At 36.1% G+C, this 14,427-nt stretch overlaps 1 protein-coding gene across 1 annotated transcript in view; it reads left to right on the forward strand.

Moving 5' to 3' along the window:
* The window catches only part of THSD7A (thrombospondin type 1 domain containing 7A), a 481,774-nt gene extending 468,962 nt beyond the window's left edge, over positions 1 to 12,812 (forward strand). Inside the window, exons 23-28 of the mRNA XM_013963159.2 lie at positions 1,088 to 1,261; positions 4,802 to 4,897; positions 7,735 to 7,817; positions 8,156 to 8,366; positions 10,777 to 10,864; positions 11,544 to 12,812. Coding sequence (XP_013818613.2) covers positions 1,088 to 1,261; positions 4,802 to 4,897; positions 7,735 to 7,817; positions 8,156 to 8,366; positions 10,777 to 10,864; positions 11,544 to 11,628 — 737 coding nt within the window. The 3' untranslated portion in view covers positions 11,629 to 12,812. The remainder of the gene's footprint in view (positions 1 to 1,087; positions 1,262 to 4,801; positions 4,898 to 7,734; positions 7,818 to 8,155; positions 8,367 to 10,776; positions 10,865 to 11,543) is intronic.

Raw genomic sequence — 14,427 nt, forward strand, 5'->3', positions numbered from 1 at the left:
CTCACAAACGTAAATGAGTGGAAGAAACCAAACTTTAGAAAGCGCATGTGGCTACTCCATGCATAACATGGGGAGGGTTACTGAGATTCTGAGAATACTTGGTCGCTTGATTTCAAGGTTGCTTACGTGGGTATTTAATCAGATTGTGAAAATTCAGCTGTCTGTGCACTTATGATGTGTCATCATTTTGCATATATATTATTCTTCAGTATATAATTGAAGAAAGTGGCGGAAGTAGACTGAAGATACAGGTCAGAGGAAATTGTGTGCGTTACTGCCACGCCAGGGCAGATTGGTTGGCTGTCTCACCACCACAACTTTGAGAAGAAATAGGAACCAAGCCTTGGACTTCAAGTTCTTCAAAATTTTGAATACCTAGATAACAAGACCTATGTCTATTTATATTTTCTTTTAATAGTACCAAGTGCTTAGTAAACCTCTTTATGATGATAATGACAAGAGTTGCAGTAGTTGGTGTTAATTCAGTATCATTGTCATTTAATATAAGGGGAATCATGACAGACAAGCTGCTTTAAACATAGTTTACATTTGATATCATTAAGCAACACATAACCTATACTCAGTAACATCCACTCAGAAAATGACACTATTAGCACAAATGTATAAATAGACTCTTGAGAGTCCCTTGGACTGCAAGGAGATCCAATCAGTCCATCCTAAAGCAGAGCAGTCCTGGGTGTTCATTGGAAGGACTGATGTTGAAGCTGAAACTCCAATACTTTGGCCACCTGATGCGAAGAGCTGACTCATTTCTGATGCTGAGAAAGATTGAGGATGGGAGGAGAAGGGGACGACAGAGGATGAAATGGCTGGGTGGCATCACCAACTCGAAGGACATGGGTTTGGGTGGACTCCGGGAGTTGGTGATGGACAGGGAGGCCTGGCGTGCTGAGGTTCATGGGGTCACAAAGAGTCAGACACGAACTGAACTGAATATATGTCTTACCAATGTCATGAATAACTGGCATACCTAAAAACCATGCTTAATTGGCTTAAACATAAAATGATGATCTGGGTGGCTGTTATTTATGGGTAAGGTTATAAACTACCAACCTGTGCTTTACAGGTGACTGTTATTTGAAAGACTGGTCTTCCTGGAGCCTGTGTCAGCTGACCTGTGTGAATGGCGAGGACCTCGGTTTTGGTGGAATACAGGTCCGTTCCAGAGCGGTGATTATACAAGAACTAGAAAACCAACATCTGTGCCCAGAGCAGAAGCTGGAAACAAAATCATGTGATGGTGAGTGCGACCATTCATAACACCTATTTATTTTAGTATTAAGTTGATAAGCAAAAAAAAAAAGTGTAAATTTTTCTGTTAGATAAGGAAATTTGCTAAGATCTCACTTTTAAAAAGTTGAGAATTAGGCTAAGGGTATGATTCTGAATTCTAAAGATTTAGAGTCTTGCCACCCTTCATAAGTTAGGTATGAAATACTTAATAGTATCTCTAAGTTTTATGAGTTAAAGAAAGCTAAGATCATTCGGAGCATGTCATTTGTACATACCTATTACAATCTTGATCCTATGTGAATCTAAAAATATCCTCAATTTATTTAAATCGAAAGAAAAATTGCAAAGAAATAGCAAAATGAGACATTTTACTATAGTCTAAGAAATTGATAAAGCATTGGTAAGGACTGGTCTGAATTTTATATACAGAATATATAAAAATATATGCTTATATGTCTGTGTGTATATGTATATACACGCAGAGCTACGCATCCAGGATAAGCAATACGTTACATTTACAAAACCTCAAAGCATCATTGTTCCCTAGCAGAGAATGTCTTGCTCAACAAAGAACCTTCTCATTCTTGCTTATGTTCTGAAATAATTAAGGAGCATGACATGTATTAGCAAAGAAGGGCCAAAATAACATCTATATTACTGAAAAGTTGAGGAAAGCTTAGAATGTTGGAGAACAGTGCTTAGAGTAAAAGCCACCTGAGCTAGATGACTTAACCGAGGAATTATTGAATTATCCACCTTATTGATTACATTTTCTCAAATTTACCGTCCATATTCTGGGGACAGGGTAACTGAAGAAGGAGAGAGAGGACAGCAGTTATAATAAGTGAGTTAATTCCCAAGAAAAGAAAGAGCATCGTTTACCCCATAATGACAATTAGGAATCAGCAAGAACAATCGCAAAGAAATTCTCTCATGCACCCACAGACTAAAAACTGAAAGCTACATTTCTAGAGCATTACATATCAAATGTTATGCAGGGTGCAGCCCCAAAGTATTTAGAAGGGGATTTAAAGCCTTACATGGTTATACAAGAGAGGGAAAAGTGTAATATAAACTCACTTTCAACTCAGTTTAAAAAAAAAAAAGGAAAGAAAATGGAGATAACATATAATACAGATAAATATAAATTCAGTGAAACAGAAAATAACCAAGATAATCAATAAAACCAATAGCTTGTTTTTTGATCAAACAAAGTAGACCACCTCATGGAAAACTCAATGAAACCAAAAAAGAGAACAAAGTTATAATACTGATAGTGTTTAAAAACTATAATTTCTGTGAATACATTTTGCTAATAAATGTAAAAACCTGACAGCTGTTTAGAATGTTATTTATCAAGAGTGATGGAGACGCAAACCATAGATTCCGTAGCCATTAAAACCCACGTGCATCAGATAGGCTCACAAATGCACACACACTAAAACCTAGATGGCTTTAATTATGAGTCTTACTAAAAATTTAAACAGACAACTCCCATTTATGTGAAATCGTAAGAAATAAAGTTGGGTAGAAAAAAAAAAATCTCCCCAGTACAACACCAAGATCACAAACAAAAATGTTAAACAATAAAAATACTTTCAAATCAAAATTTAAATCTTCTACATAGTAACACAGGAAGAGGGCATGGCAACCCACTCCAGCAGCCTTGCCTGGAGAATCCCATGGACAGAGGCGCCTGGCGGGCTGCGGTCCACGGGCTCGCAGACAGTCGGATGCGACTGAGCATGCACACATCGTAAAGCAGAGCATAAACTAGGTTACCAGACAAGCCACAGACACAGAAAAGATATCTGTGGCCAATTTGAAGGAATTAGTGTCCAGAACAACTATCCTAAAGCTTTTCAGCATTCCAAGACAATTTCACAGTTGTAAAATTGTGGAGGACCCCAAATGGTTTTTCTTTGATGTATACATATCAAAGTTTGGCACACTGAAAAATGAAAACTGTTAAGTTTTTAAATATTTGGTAACTTATTTGAAACAATCACAAATCAATTGTATCTTATCATATTTCCCGAAAAATAACTATTTTCCGAAGCAGAAAGAAAATAACTTTTATGACAGGCATGGTCTTCTTTTACACTCTTTCACATCTCTGTAACGTCTGGCTTAACAGAAGACAGTTGGATTCTCTCATCTGCCTCTGCATTTAGTCTATTGCCATCTTAGTTTAGTTTCCGTATGTGAAGGAGGTCCAGGCTGACTTACCCAGGTGTGCAGTTAGAAGGGAAACTCCTCACACACATACTCTGAAGGAATGCCAAAGGCATCCCTGGTCCCTGGATCATCATCTGAGAACTGTTATTCTAGAATAAAAAAATTCCCACAACTCAGAAAAGGCATAGATTTCAGTAGAAGGGCTGAGGAGAACCAAAAGAGATACATGAGCAGTTCACAAGAGGAAATCTGAACACTGCGAAACGCTTTCCTTACTGTTTGATAGCTTTGGTAATAGCTGCAGTTTAAAATGACAAGATAGCTTTCCACACCCGCAAGACTGACAAGAAATTTAAATCTGGAACTTACAAATGTTTTTGAGGGTTTAGAGTAATAGTAACTCTTATTCACTGCTGCGGGGTATGTAAACTGTCACCATTTAAAGAAAAAAAAAGTGAGCTGTGTTTAGTAAAGTTTCAGCTATCCCTACAGTAATGCGCAGAAATTTCCCTTCCAAATATTTACCTTAAAGAAACACTAGGAGGCTTGACAAGGCTGGCCACTGGAGGCACTGTTGTAATAGCATAAATTGAACACAACGTAAAAGCCCATCCATAGAGGAAATAAATTGTAGTTAGCATCATGGAATTCTGTGCAGCAGTTAAAATTAATTGACTGTGTCTCTGTTAAAAAATCCCATAGAAATATTTCATCTATAACATTGGCTATTAAGTTTCAAAAAGATATATGTATCATGTATCAATATAATGCTTTTAAAATTTTAAAACTGCCTAAAAATAATGCTGTAAGTCATTTATGGATTACATATATTTATATTATAGTTATAGTCAAAGAATAAAAAGCCTGTCACAGAAATGCTTGTGTCTACTTCAAAATAATGCATATTGCAGGGCAGACACAGAGGGAGAGCAGGAAGAACTATAATAGGCCATCAAGTTTGTTAGTATTTTTTACTCATCAACAAACAAAACTAAAGCAAGTATGACTAAACAGTAATATTTGTTAAAATGGAATGATGGGTAGTTGAATAAATTTTTTCAGTTATTCTCTGTCCTTATTTGTATGTCTGATATAATGCTTTAAATAAAACATAAATTTAAATTGGAAATCTGGGTTCACATCAGACAGTATGGTAGCCGACTTGGAAAATTAGTTGGCATTTAGGCACGCATCTGGGATTTTGTAACATCTATATGGCAACTTCAGAAGGTAACTTCACGTTTGAATCATTCAGGATGGACTTCTCATCCCTTTCCAATTGTTTATAAACATTGCACTAATACCTGTCTCCGTGATTGTCCCCCTGGCCTGCAGAATGCCCCTGTTAATGTGTATTGTGCCCCTGCAGATGGACAGTGTTACGAGTATAAGTGGATGGCCAGTGCTTGGAAGGGCTCTTCCCGAACAGTCTGGTGTCAAAGATCAGATGGTGTCAATGTAACAGGTAAACCTTCCATTCCTCTTTGTTCTTTGAAAGTCTTCCTATAACACACATGTAAGTGGTTAAAGAAAATAATTAAGAAAACAGAGATATTTTTTCAGTATTCCACATGTGGTTGAGTTCACAACACCTGAGCTGTGTACCTGATGACCAGGGATAAATTATTTTACTTTTAAATATTTCAATTAGATTCCCCCTCACCCAGCCAATTTAGATATTGCTAATTCTAATAAATTGCTATTATAAGTTAATCTGATTGTTTTCTTAAAAATCTTATATATTAATAACTTACTACATGCTAAAAAGTCAGTGTTTTGTTGACTATATCTGTTTCTGTGCCTTAGAGGCAATATATGCAGTCCAAAAATATTGCCAAGAGAATATGATTATACAAATCCAAATATTTTGTTTAAATTCAGAAACCTATGACCTCTAGTTTTTTTTTAATTAACTAAGATACAAGACCTATTGGTAAAATAAGCTCAGAGCATCTGAGTAGTCACAGTACCTACTCTGTCCCCATTCAAAACTTATTATACATTGAAAGGAGACATCCAAATGAAGAGCTTTTTTTTTTTTAATTCCCTTTGACCCAAACAGACCCCATAGAATTAATCTACAGTTACTAAAAGTTTCCTTATCTGAGTCCAGTAAATGCAAGGGATCCCAAAGACCCTTGAAGAGGGAAGAAAATTGGCTCCCGAGATAGAGTGAGCCACCCTGCAAAAATTTCCTATCAAAGAACTAAGGTCAGAAGAAGAACCTCAGCATCAAGACATTTGTAAATTTAATTGTAACATCTACAGTAAGATGACAGGATCAGGGATCAATATGCTTTTTGGAAAGCATAAATTTTTATATTGAGTTTTAAATTACTTGGAGTTACTGAAACCTAATTATGCATTTCCAGCCTATGAAAGCTAGAGCAGGATGTCAAACTGTATTCTTGTGAAGACAAGATTTTATACATGAGCTGGGTTAAGAAACACTTGATAATAGCAACTCTCAGTGGACACATCTATAATAAAGACAAGACACCTACCAGGAAACCCTTTGCTCTCTGACAGTGTCATTTTCTGGGAAAAAAAAATCCAAGCAAGCCACTCTCAGAGGCAACAGGGGGAGACAGAGCTTTGGGGAGAGGAGCACAGGCTTTCTGACCCTGAAGACATGAGGGATGTGGTCCTTCCCAGGTGGCAGTCCTGGTAAAGAACCCGCCTGCCAGTGCAGGAGATGTAAGGGATACAGGTTCAACCCCTGGGTCAGGAAGATCCCCTGGAGGAGGGCATGCCAACTCCAGTATTGCCTGGAGAATCCCCATGGACAGAGGAGTCTGGTGGACTATAGTCCATGGGGTCACAGAGAGTCGGACACAAGTGAAGTGAATTAGCATGCATGGACACCACTCAACTCAGGTGTTGAAAACGAATGTCTACCTTCTTTAAACTAATCAGTTTTACAGCTTTCCCAGTGAATCCTGTTAGTTTTCAGTGTTTTCTTTTTTTTTCTCCCCAAATATGGATGCAAATAATCATTGTCTGACTTTTATTCTACACATTACAAGTTCTTTGCACACTGAAATTGGGGCTATTTCCCAATATAAGATAAGTCAAATTTTAAAAGACTTACCTGTAGAAATCATATTTTCAATTTCTTTTCCATAGAGTATCCCATGTATTTATCCCCGTCTAAAGCTGTTTCATAGCAAAAAAAAAAAAAAAAAAAAAATTGTGTAAATGATTTGTGATAAAACACTATATGCATTCTTCTCCCATCTTCTAGGAGAGGTGAGACTATTTATGGGAAATAGTCAAGCATGTAAAGAATATCACCTACCTTGATTGATTGTTCCAATTTTATGAATAGCTGTCCTTACAGGGAACTCTCAATGATTTCCTTTGTCTTCATGTGTTTAATGCTAATAACTTCAGTAGAGCCATGTCACTCCAGCTGCCTTGCAATGACTAACTGCTTTTCCATAACAATTTTTCTGTGAATATTTTATTTATAATGGTAAGTGATAAGGCAAAGAATTAATACCTTTAATTCGATTCCAGAGGATCATCAGTTCCATAAATAAAGGAAAATTTTTGCTGTGCTAAAATTCTGTGAAATTGATCAAGTGTGGTTTGAAGCTATGAGTTCTTTACATGCTACCAGTTCTGTTTCTTAATGACATCTAGTCTCATCTTGAAAACTTCATTGTAACTGTGGCATACCTGGTACTAAACTCGAGAAGGAGGAGGAAATAAGAGTAGTCGCTAGAGAACTGCAGTGTCAAGTTTAAACAATAGTGTAGACATACCACTTAGAAGCTGCATTTGTTTTCTTTTATACCAAAAAAAAAAAAATTCTGAATTAGTGACTTTCTCCAAAAGAAATACGTATTATAAAAAAATGCATTTACAAAGTTGTCACATAAACCAGAAAGGTATCTTAAGTTGAAGACTGTTCATTTGAAAAACAAGGAAAGTATTTTAACTTTAAAAGAGAATTAAATCTGCTTTTTAATGTTGGACTTGGTCTCAGAAGCTATGACATTAGCTTGCAAACAATTAATGTTTTCAAAGTATCGACTATAAAATCATCTAATCAACAGGTACTTACTGAGCACCTGCTGGGGTGGCAGGTACTATGTCCTCTGAATGAGAAGGGTCTCAAAGTTCCTAAATAAAGTGGTCAAGGTTAACCAGGTATTCCAGTCAGCTGCCCTCAGAAGTGTATGAGACTCCCAAGGCGGTTCAGGATTCAAAGATCAGTCTACAACAATGGTGTTGTTTTTTTTTTTTTAATCACTGCAAGAGATGCTACTTGCCAAAATATGATTTTCTGTTCTGCAGGGGGCTGCTTGGTGGTACGCCAGCCTGATGCTGACAGGTCTTGTAACCCACCGTGTAGTCAACCCCACTCATACTGTAGCGAGGTATGTGTGAATTCATTAGAGCAGACAAGCCAGCTTCATCATTAGTCATCACCCTGCTTCTGGTACAATCCATCCCCCCCACCCTGAAAAATGTCTTGAGGCATAAAAATTCTATTTTGGGACTACTTCTTTTTATCAGTGTAAATAATTCTGAATGCACTTCCTTCTACCATTAGAATAAATTTGTATAAGGTACCAAAAAAGTGTGTTATTTTTTACATAGTGGTGACAGAAATTACGTGGAGTAAATTCCCAGAACAGTACTTCTTTAAAGCCTGCCCTTCGGGTCAGGTGTGGTATCACCTTGCATGTACAGTGTAAGTCTCGTTCTCCTGCAGACAAGGACATGCAGTTGTGAAGAAGGGTACACTGAAGTCATGTCTTCCAATGGTACACTTGAGCAGTGCACACTGATCCCCGTGATGGTGATACCCACCGTGGAGGACAAAAGAGGAGATGTGAAAACCAGTCGGGCAGTGCATCCAACCCAGCCCTCCAGTAACCCAGTGGGACGGGGAAGGACCTGGTTTCTGCAGCCATTTGGGCCAGGTGAAGCGACCAGACAGTGCTGATGCTGCATTCCTTGGCTGTATATTTAACCAATAATGAGCAAGCATTTTCTTAAGAGAGAATTATTTCATCTATAGTCATTTCTTTTGATACTGTCTTATATTCGTATAATTTTTACAATTACTGTGGAAAAGGCAATCATACTCAAAATTCAGAGATATGAATCTGCTCTCTTCTGAGAAAAATTATAGGATTGATAAATTTCAGTTGTAAATTTAGAATTATTTTCACATTGATTAGAGTAATCTCACAGTGAAAATATTAGGGGGAAAGTGTGTTGTCATGCAGAACTAGAACAAATCAAAACTATGAAAAGACGTTCAAGAATTTTCCATTTGACCACAGAGTGTTAAATATTTGAACCCTAAATGGGAAGGTCAGTAATGCAGGGGATGCTTGGCAGCCAGACCAGTTTCTGTCAGTGCTTGGAGCTGGCACACTCAAATACGCACAATCTGTACTAGACCAGATACATGGGGACAGGCGTGGAGCCTTCCTGTCTCGATGGGACAGTCTAAACTTGGAGATTGACCAGACCCATGTCATTAAACAGACAGCTCATAATGCATCCAGTAATGGACTTGAAGCCTGGAGGCTGATCACATTCTATCCTTACTCTGCGCATTCAGTCTCCCCAGTTGATTCAGCCATATACTCATTCTCGGAACTAAGCTGGTGCTTGAAAATGTGCTGTGAGAGCTACATGTAACTCAGCTCATGCCACTTCTCACACCATAGAGGGATTACCACTTCATGACCAAAGGAAATTGCCAGGCAAAGCAAAGCATAAACTACTTCCTAACACCAGTAGAAACTTGAGAAAGGAAAGAAAGAATCTGCATAGCTAGCACAACTGTATTTTCAATGCATGGAGTCAAAACAATTTACCTTACTGCTGAATCACTATTGGGATTTTTTAAAAGTATTTTCACCACTTGGGTGATTAATATATAACCACATCATCCCTGACTTTATTAGATTTTGATCTGAAGATAAAATTTATTTTGTAAAGCCGACCTGTCTGTGTAAGCAGGGGAAGCTCTTCTTCTCAGTATCCAAGATGGCGGACCAACAAATGGCCATTTGCAATCTTGACCTTGACCAAGAATCCAAGCAGATCTCCTCATATCAAAACTGCTTCTTAAACATAATTGTCGTTTTACATTTTATAGTTCTCCTAAAATGAACATTTTAATATATTAAAAAGGTATACATTATAAAAATATACAATTAGATCATGCTCTTGTTTTCTGAAAAACCCAAAAATATTTGTTGAATTTCTCTCAGAATAGATAAACCCAACAGTAGAACAGTTCTTTTGATTTTGAACTCACTCAAGTTTTTTTTAGAATTGAAAAAAATAATGTCTAGAATATTAACTTGGTTTGTTCCCAGCATATGAATGAGCTTCTAAGTTGATCCAGCTCTAGTCAAAAATCATCATCATCGTCATCACAGTACTGATTTGCTTTTGACGTCTTTCAAATGTTGGATAAACCAGAGTCTCTGTGGTGTCAGTTTGCCCAATCTATAATTTCAATATTAAAATTAATGTTTAGCTGGTTGGGTATAACAGAAAATTAAATGTTGGTGTGAGGAACAAGTTAGGCAAAATCATTCATACTATCATCCATTTGAAGTTTATTCAGAGTATAAAACAGAAATTCAAAGAGAATGAGACCAGAAAACCAAATTTTGAAAGTTCCTGTCATAGAACTAGAAAAAAAATTCCTGTCTTGTCTGATTCCATAAATAGAAAAGATAGAAAAAATGTTATTTCGAGATTCTTTCATGTGTTAATCAAACTTGGTTATTTTTACAAATGATATTGTCAAATTAATTTTAAAGCACACTCTGAAGTATAAACTAGATAAAGGATTATTAATCCCAAAAATGTTAAATATATTTACTTTCATCTGAAAAAAATATTTAAATGACAAAATTTACATTGAGATACCTGTCAGCATCAAAAAAGTTGTAGGAATTACTTGAAATTGCATTGTTTTCTTCTTTTCTCACAATTGCCATTCTGAAGATAGAATGAAAATCAGAAGAAAACATTTATATAGTGTAGCACATATGTTGAGTTTAAAGTAAAATCCATATAGGAAGTAGCAGAAATTTAGACATATTAACTTGAAATCTGAACTCAAATTGCACCATTATTTATCATTTTTCAATTCAGTTTTCATTGAGAATTTATCTTTAATGAAAGAGCATCTAACACGTAATAGTAGCTTTGCATTAATCATTAACTCAGCCTAAGCAATAATTCATTTTGAGTTTTCAAAGAACTTGGTCATATGTGACTGGTCATTGGTCATAGTTAAAGACTGTAATATATATAGCGGACTAATGTAAGTTAATGACCAATGTCTATTCTTCTTAGATGGGAGACTGAAGACCTGGGTTTATGGTGTAGCAGCTGGGGCATTTGTGTTACTCATCTTCATTGTCTCCATGATCTATCTAGCTTGGTGAGTGTTTAAATATTTAAAAATCTAAGGAGATCTATTTCAGAGGAAATACTTTCAATTGGCCATAACCAGGAACAGCAATCTAATGTCTCAAATAAGCATGCCACATTTATTTAGTGTTCTGAGTTTCTGAATAAGCATAGATGGATAATCTAAAAGCAACTGAATCCGAACCATTTAATTTCAGAATATGAGCCAGAACTGCCCTAGGTCATCTTCTCAAGTTGTTCTCCCTGGTTATGTAAGCACCATATATTACTTTGTATACTTATGGTGAACTGTACATTTTTTATTAAGTTACTACTGAGGAAGAGATTATGATAATACCTAATTCAACTGTCTTTTAAAACATATTATAAGTTGTGTTATTTATAAAAGTTTGTGGACAAATATAAATGACTATAACATTATTCCATTATTAGTACCAGAGAAATTATATCTAGATAATTTATCTTTTACAGGATAATAATATACTTGAAGGGTTCTGGTTTATGTTTATTCAGAGCATAAAATGGAGGAATTAAAAAACCAGAAAATCAGATCTGGGGATTGAATTCAGAAAGTGTAGACAATTAAGCAATTTTTAGGTTTATCACTGTTTCAGTTTTTTTCATTTAAAGCAATAAAAATTACAATTGAAGATTTTCTTTCTCACAGTTTTATTAATTTTTTTTAACAGCAAGAAGCCAAAGAAACCCCAAAGAAGGCAAAACAACCGGCTGAAACCTTTGACCTTAGCCTATGATGGAGATGCTGACATGTAAGTCGTAACTTACCCTGCAGCTTCCGATTTCAGCTTTCTGCCTTTGCTGTAGGTATCCAGAGGCCACAAAGCTATTCAAACTGTGTGGATTAAACTACAGTGTTACTTCTTAAAAGATCATCATTAAGGAAGGAGTGAAAATCACAGTGCCATTGGATATACCAAGACAGTACTGCTTACATCGAAACCATCAGCCCTGAGAATTCTAGGAGATTTAGTTGATACATGATGCATTCTGAGAGTTTTATGTGATCTTTTCTGAAACCTACCAACTGATAATTCACTTTCATCTCTAAAAACATGATGGTGGGATTGACCAGTTTAGGATGCCTGATGCAAGCCTCTGTCTGCAGTTAACCCCTAGTAACATTTTCGCATGAAGAGTTTAATACCAAAATCTCTACACTGCTATATTCAAACATAACAACATGCCTACTCAATTGAATGATATACATTATTATGTCAGATTATATACTTGTTAACAAGCAATTTTAATGGTGGCTAAAACTAAGCTCTAAACTGAGCAGAAAACCCATTGAGTAAATTCAGCATCTTGGTGGTTGATAATAGTTTCACTGAGCTGCATTTCCGAGGCAAAGACCCTTTTATAAGACTTCTTGTCTCTCTCCAAAGTACGAATGCTGGACATGTACTAGAACCTTAGAAGAGTCCTCAAGTTCAGTACTTTACAATGGTTGTTGTCTGGAAAACTAATTTGCTTGTGTTAATACAGTACATTTCTACTTTCCCTAATTTTCAAACTGGTTGCCTGGATCTTTTTTGCTATACGGAAGGCACATTTTTGCACTATATTAGTGCAGCATGATAGGCGCTTAACCAGTATTGCCATAGAAACTGCCTCTTTTCATATGGGATGAAGACATCTGTGCTCAAAGTGTCGTGGAGACATTTACAAGTTCTTGTGTCCTGAAGAGAGTACAAGTTCAGCTGGGATGGCGACAGGATGGAGTTAGCTGTTACATCTGTATACATACTTCCTCATCGCTGCAGCCATTGTGATATCAACAGCATGGCGATAACTTCAGTGTTTAAGTCCCGAACTCACTAACCCTCCAAAAGATGGGTCCCTCTAGCCGGTTTCTAATTGTACTTTGAAGGCTGTTTATGACTAGATTTTTATATTTGTTATCTTTGTTAAAAAAAGAAAAGAAAAGAAAAAAAGGAGCTGGTTGTCTTTTTAATTTTGAGCAGATGGAAAAAATAATTTATTGGTGATTTTTTGTAATTAAAAGAAATCAAAATGGTCTGATTTTTTTTTTCTCCCAGATTTGTTTTCCTACTTCCAGATGAAATGTATTTCAAAACCCATAGTTTAGTCTTTCTCAGTGGTAAAATTTGAAGCAAGTCTTTTTAATGTATGATATCAAAAACTAGAATTTTCAAAAGAGAAAAATAAATATTTTGTCCAGGACCTCATTAAATATCTAGACCAAGGGTGGCACTTTTTTTTTTTTTTTTTGGTAAAAGGTCAGATGGTAAATATTCCAGCCAGGTCTATGTTGCAGCTTGTCCATTCTTCCATTGTGAGAAGACAGCCATAGGCAATACACAATACAGTGCATAGAGAATGGGCATGGCTGTTTTTCAATAAAACTTCCTATAAAGTCAGCAGGCCACATTTGCAAGCTGTGATTTGCTGGTCTGGAGGTTTTTTCCAGTGCTGATTCTCCATCATGTCATCTTGAGTTTTCCCTTATGTACCCTCTGACTGTGATCAGTGTTTAATTTCAAAACCGAAAAACAGTCATTAAACATCTTAATGTATTGCAAGCAGTTATATTTTTCACAGATGTAGCCCTGGGAATGGCACAGTAAAATGATATCTAGCTTGGCTGCTTTCTTTCATATGAAAAGAAAATCTAAAAGGTGCCATTAAAAAGCAATACCATTTTTCAGGCAACAGTTTTGCAACTACCTTTGGGAGAGGGGAGGACATCAGATGTTCAGGTCTTTAAAAAAAAAAAAAGTATCACAAGCCATTTTATCTTAAACATAGCTGTGTTGCTGTACAAGTGGTTAGGACTAGAAAGTATTTCACCTTCGTACTAGAGTTTGAATTCACCCTACTGTTTATTCTAGAGTATCTGCAAAGATTACAAAAGATAGATTAGAAAGTCATTGTCCCTCAAATAAGCAGATTTCTACATATTTCAATAAGCATTAAAGGTGGTATGCACTAATAACCTTGATCAGTATTTCCTGTGTTAAGCAATGTGTAAATCATTTCTGAGCAAACAGGTTATCAGGAAAATGAGAATTTTGCCTTATACCAAGGATTTCAACAAGGAAAGGCATAAAAAAAAATTCCATCTCATCTGTCTTACTAAAAGAGGAAGACAAAAATAATATTGTCACCCTGAAACTGTGATTGTCAATAAAAGTACTCAGGGGTCTCCCAGATAATCCTCAAGCTGATTTATTTGAGTAAAATGAGCTCCCATTTGTCCAAAATGGTTGAGAAAGAATCTATTACCATTACTTGAAGAATCTTGCTAAGTCTTATGCAATGCATGCCACACCTAATACCCTTGAAATTGTTGAGTGGAATAAATTGTTACTATTAATGCTATACTTGTAATACTGTACAATGGCACTCATTCAGAAAGCAGATAAGTGTCCTCCTACCTATATTGTTGAAATGAATCCATAGGTCAAAATTATGTTATGAAAATCCAAGGTGACCTTATTCATAAATTGATTACCTTTTACAATGTTACATGTATGAAGTAATCTAGATTCGGCGTGACCTAACACTAGGGAGCATATTGGACGTTGGCCT

Source organism: Capra hircus, chromosome 4, assembly GCF_001704415.2.
Source record: "Capra hircus breed San Clemente chromosome 4, ASM170441v1, whole genome shotgun sequence".
NCBI classification, from domain to species: domain Eukaryota; kingdom Metazoa; phylum Chordata; class Mammalia; order Artiodactyla; family Bovidae; genus Capra; species Capra hircus.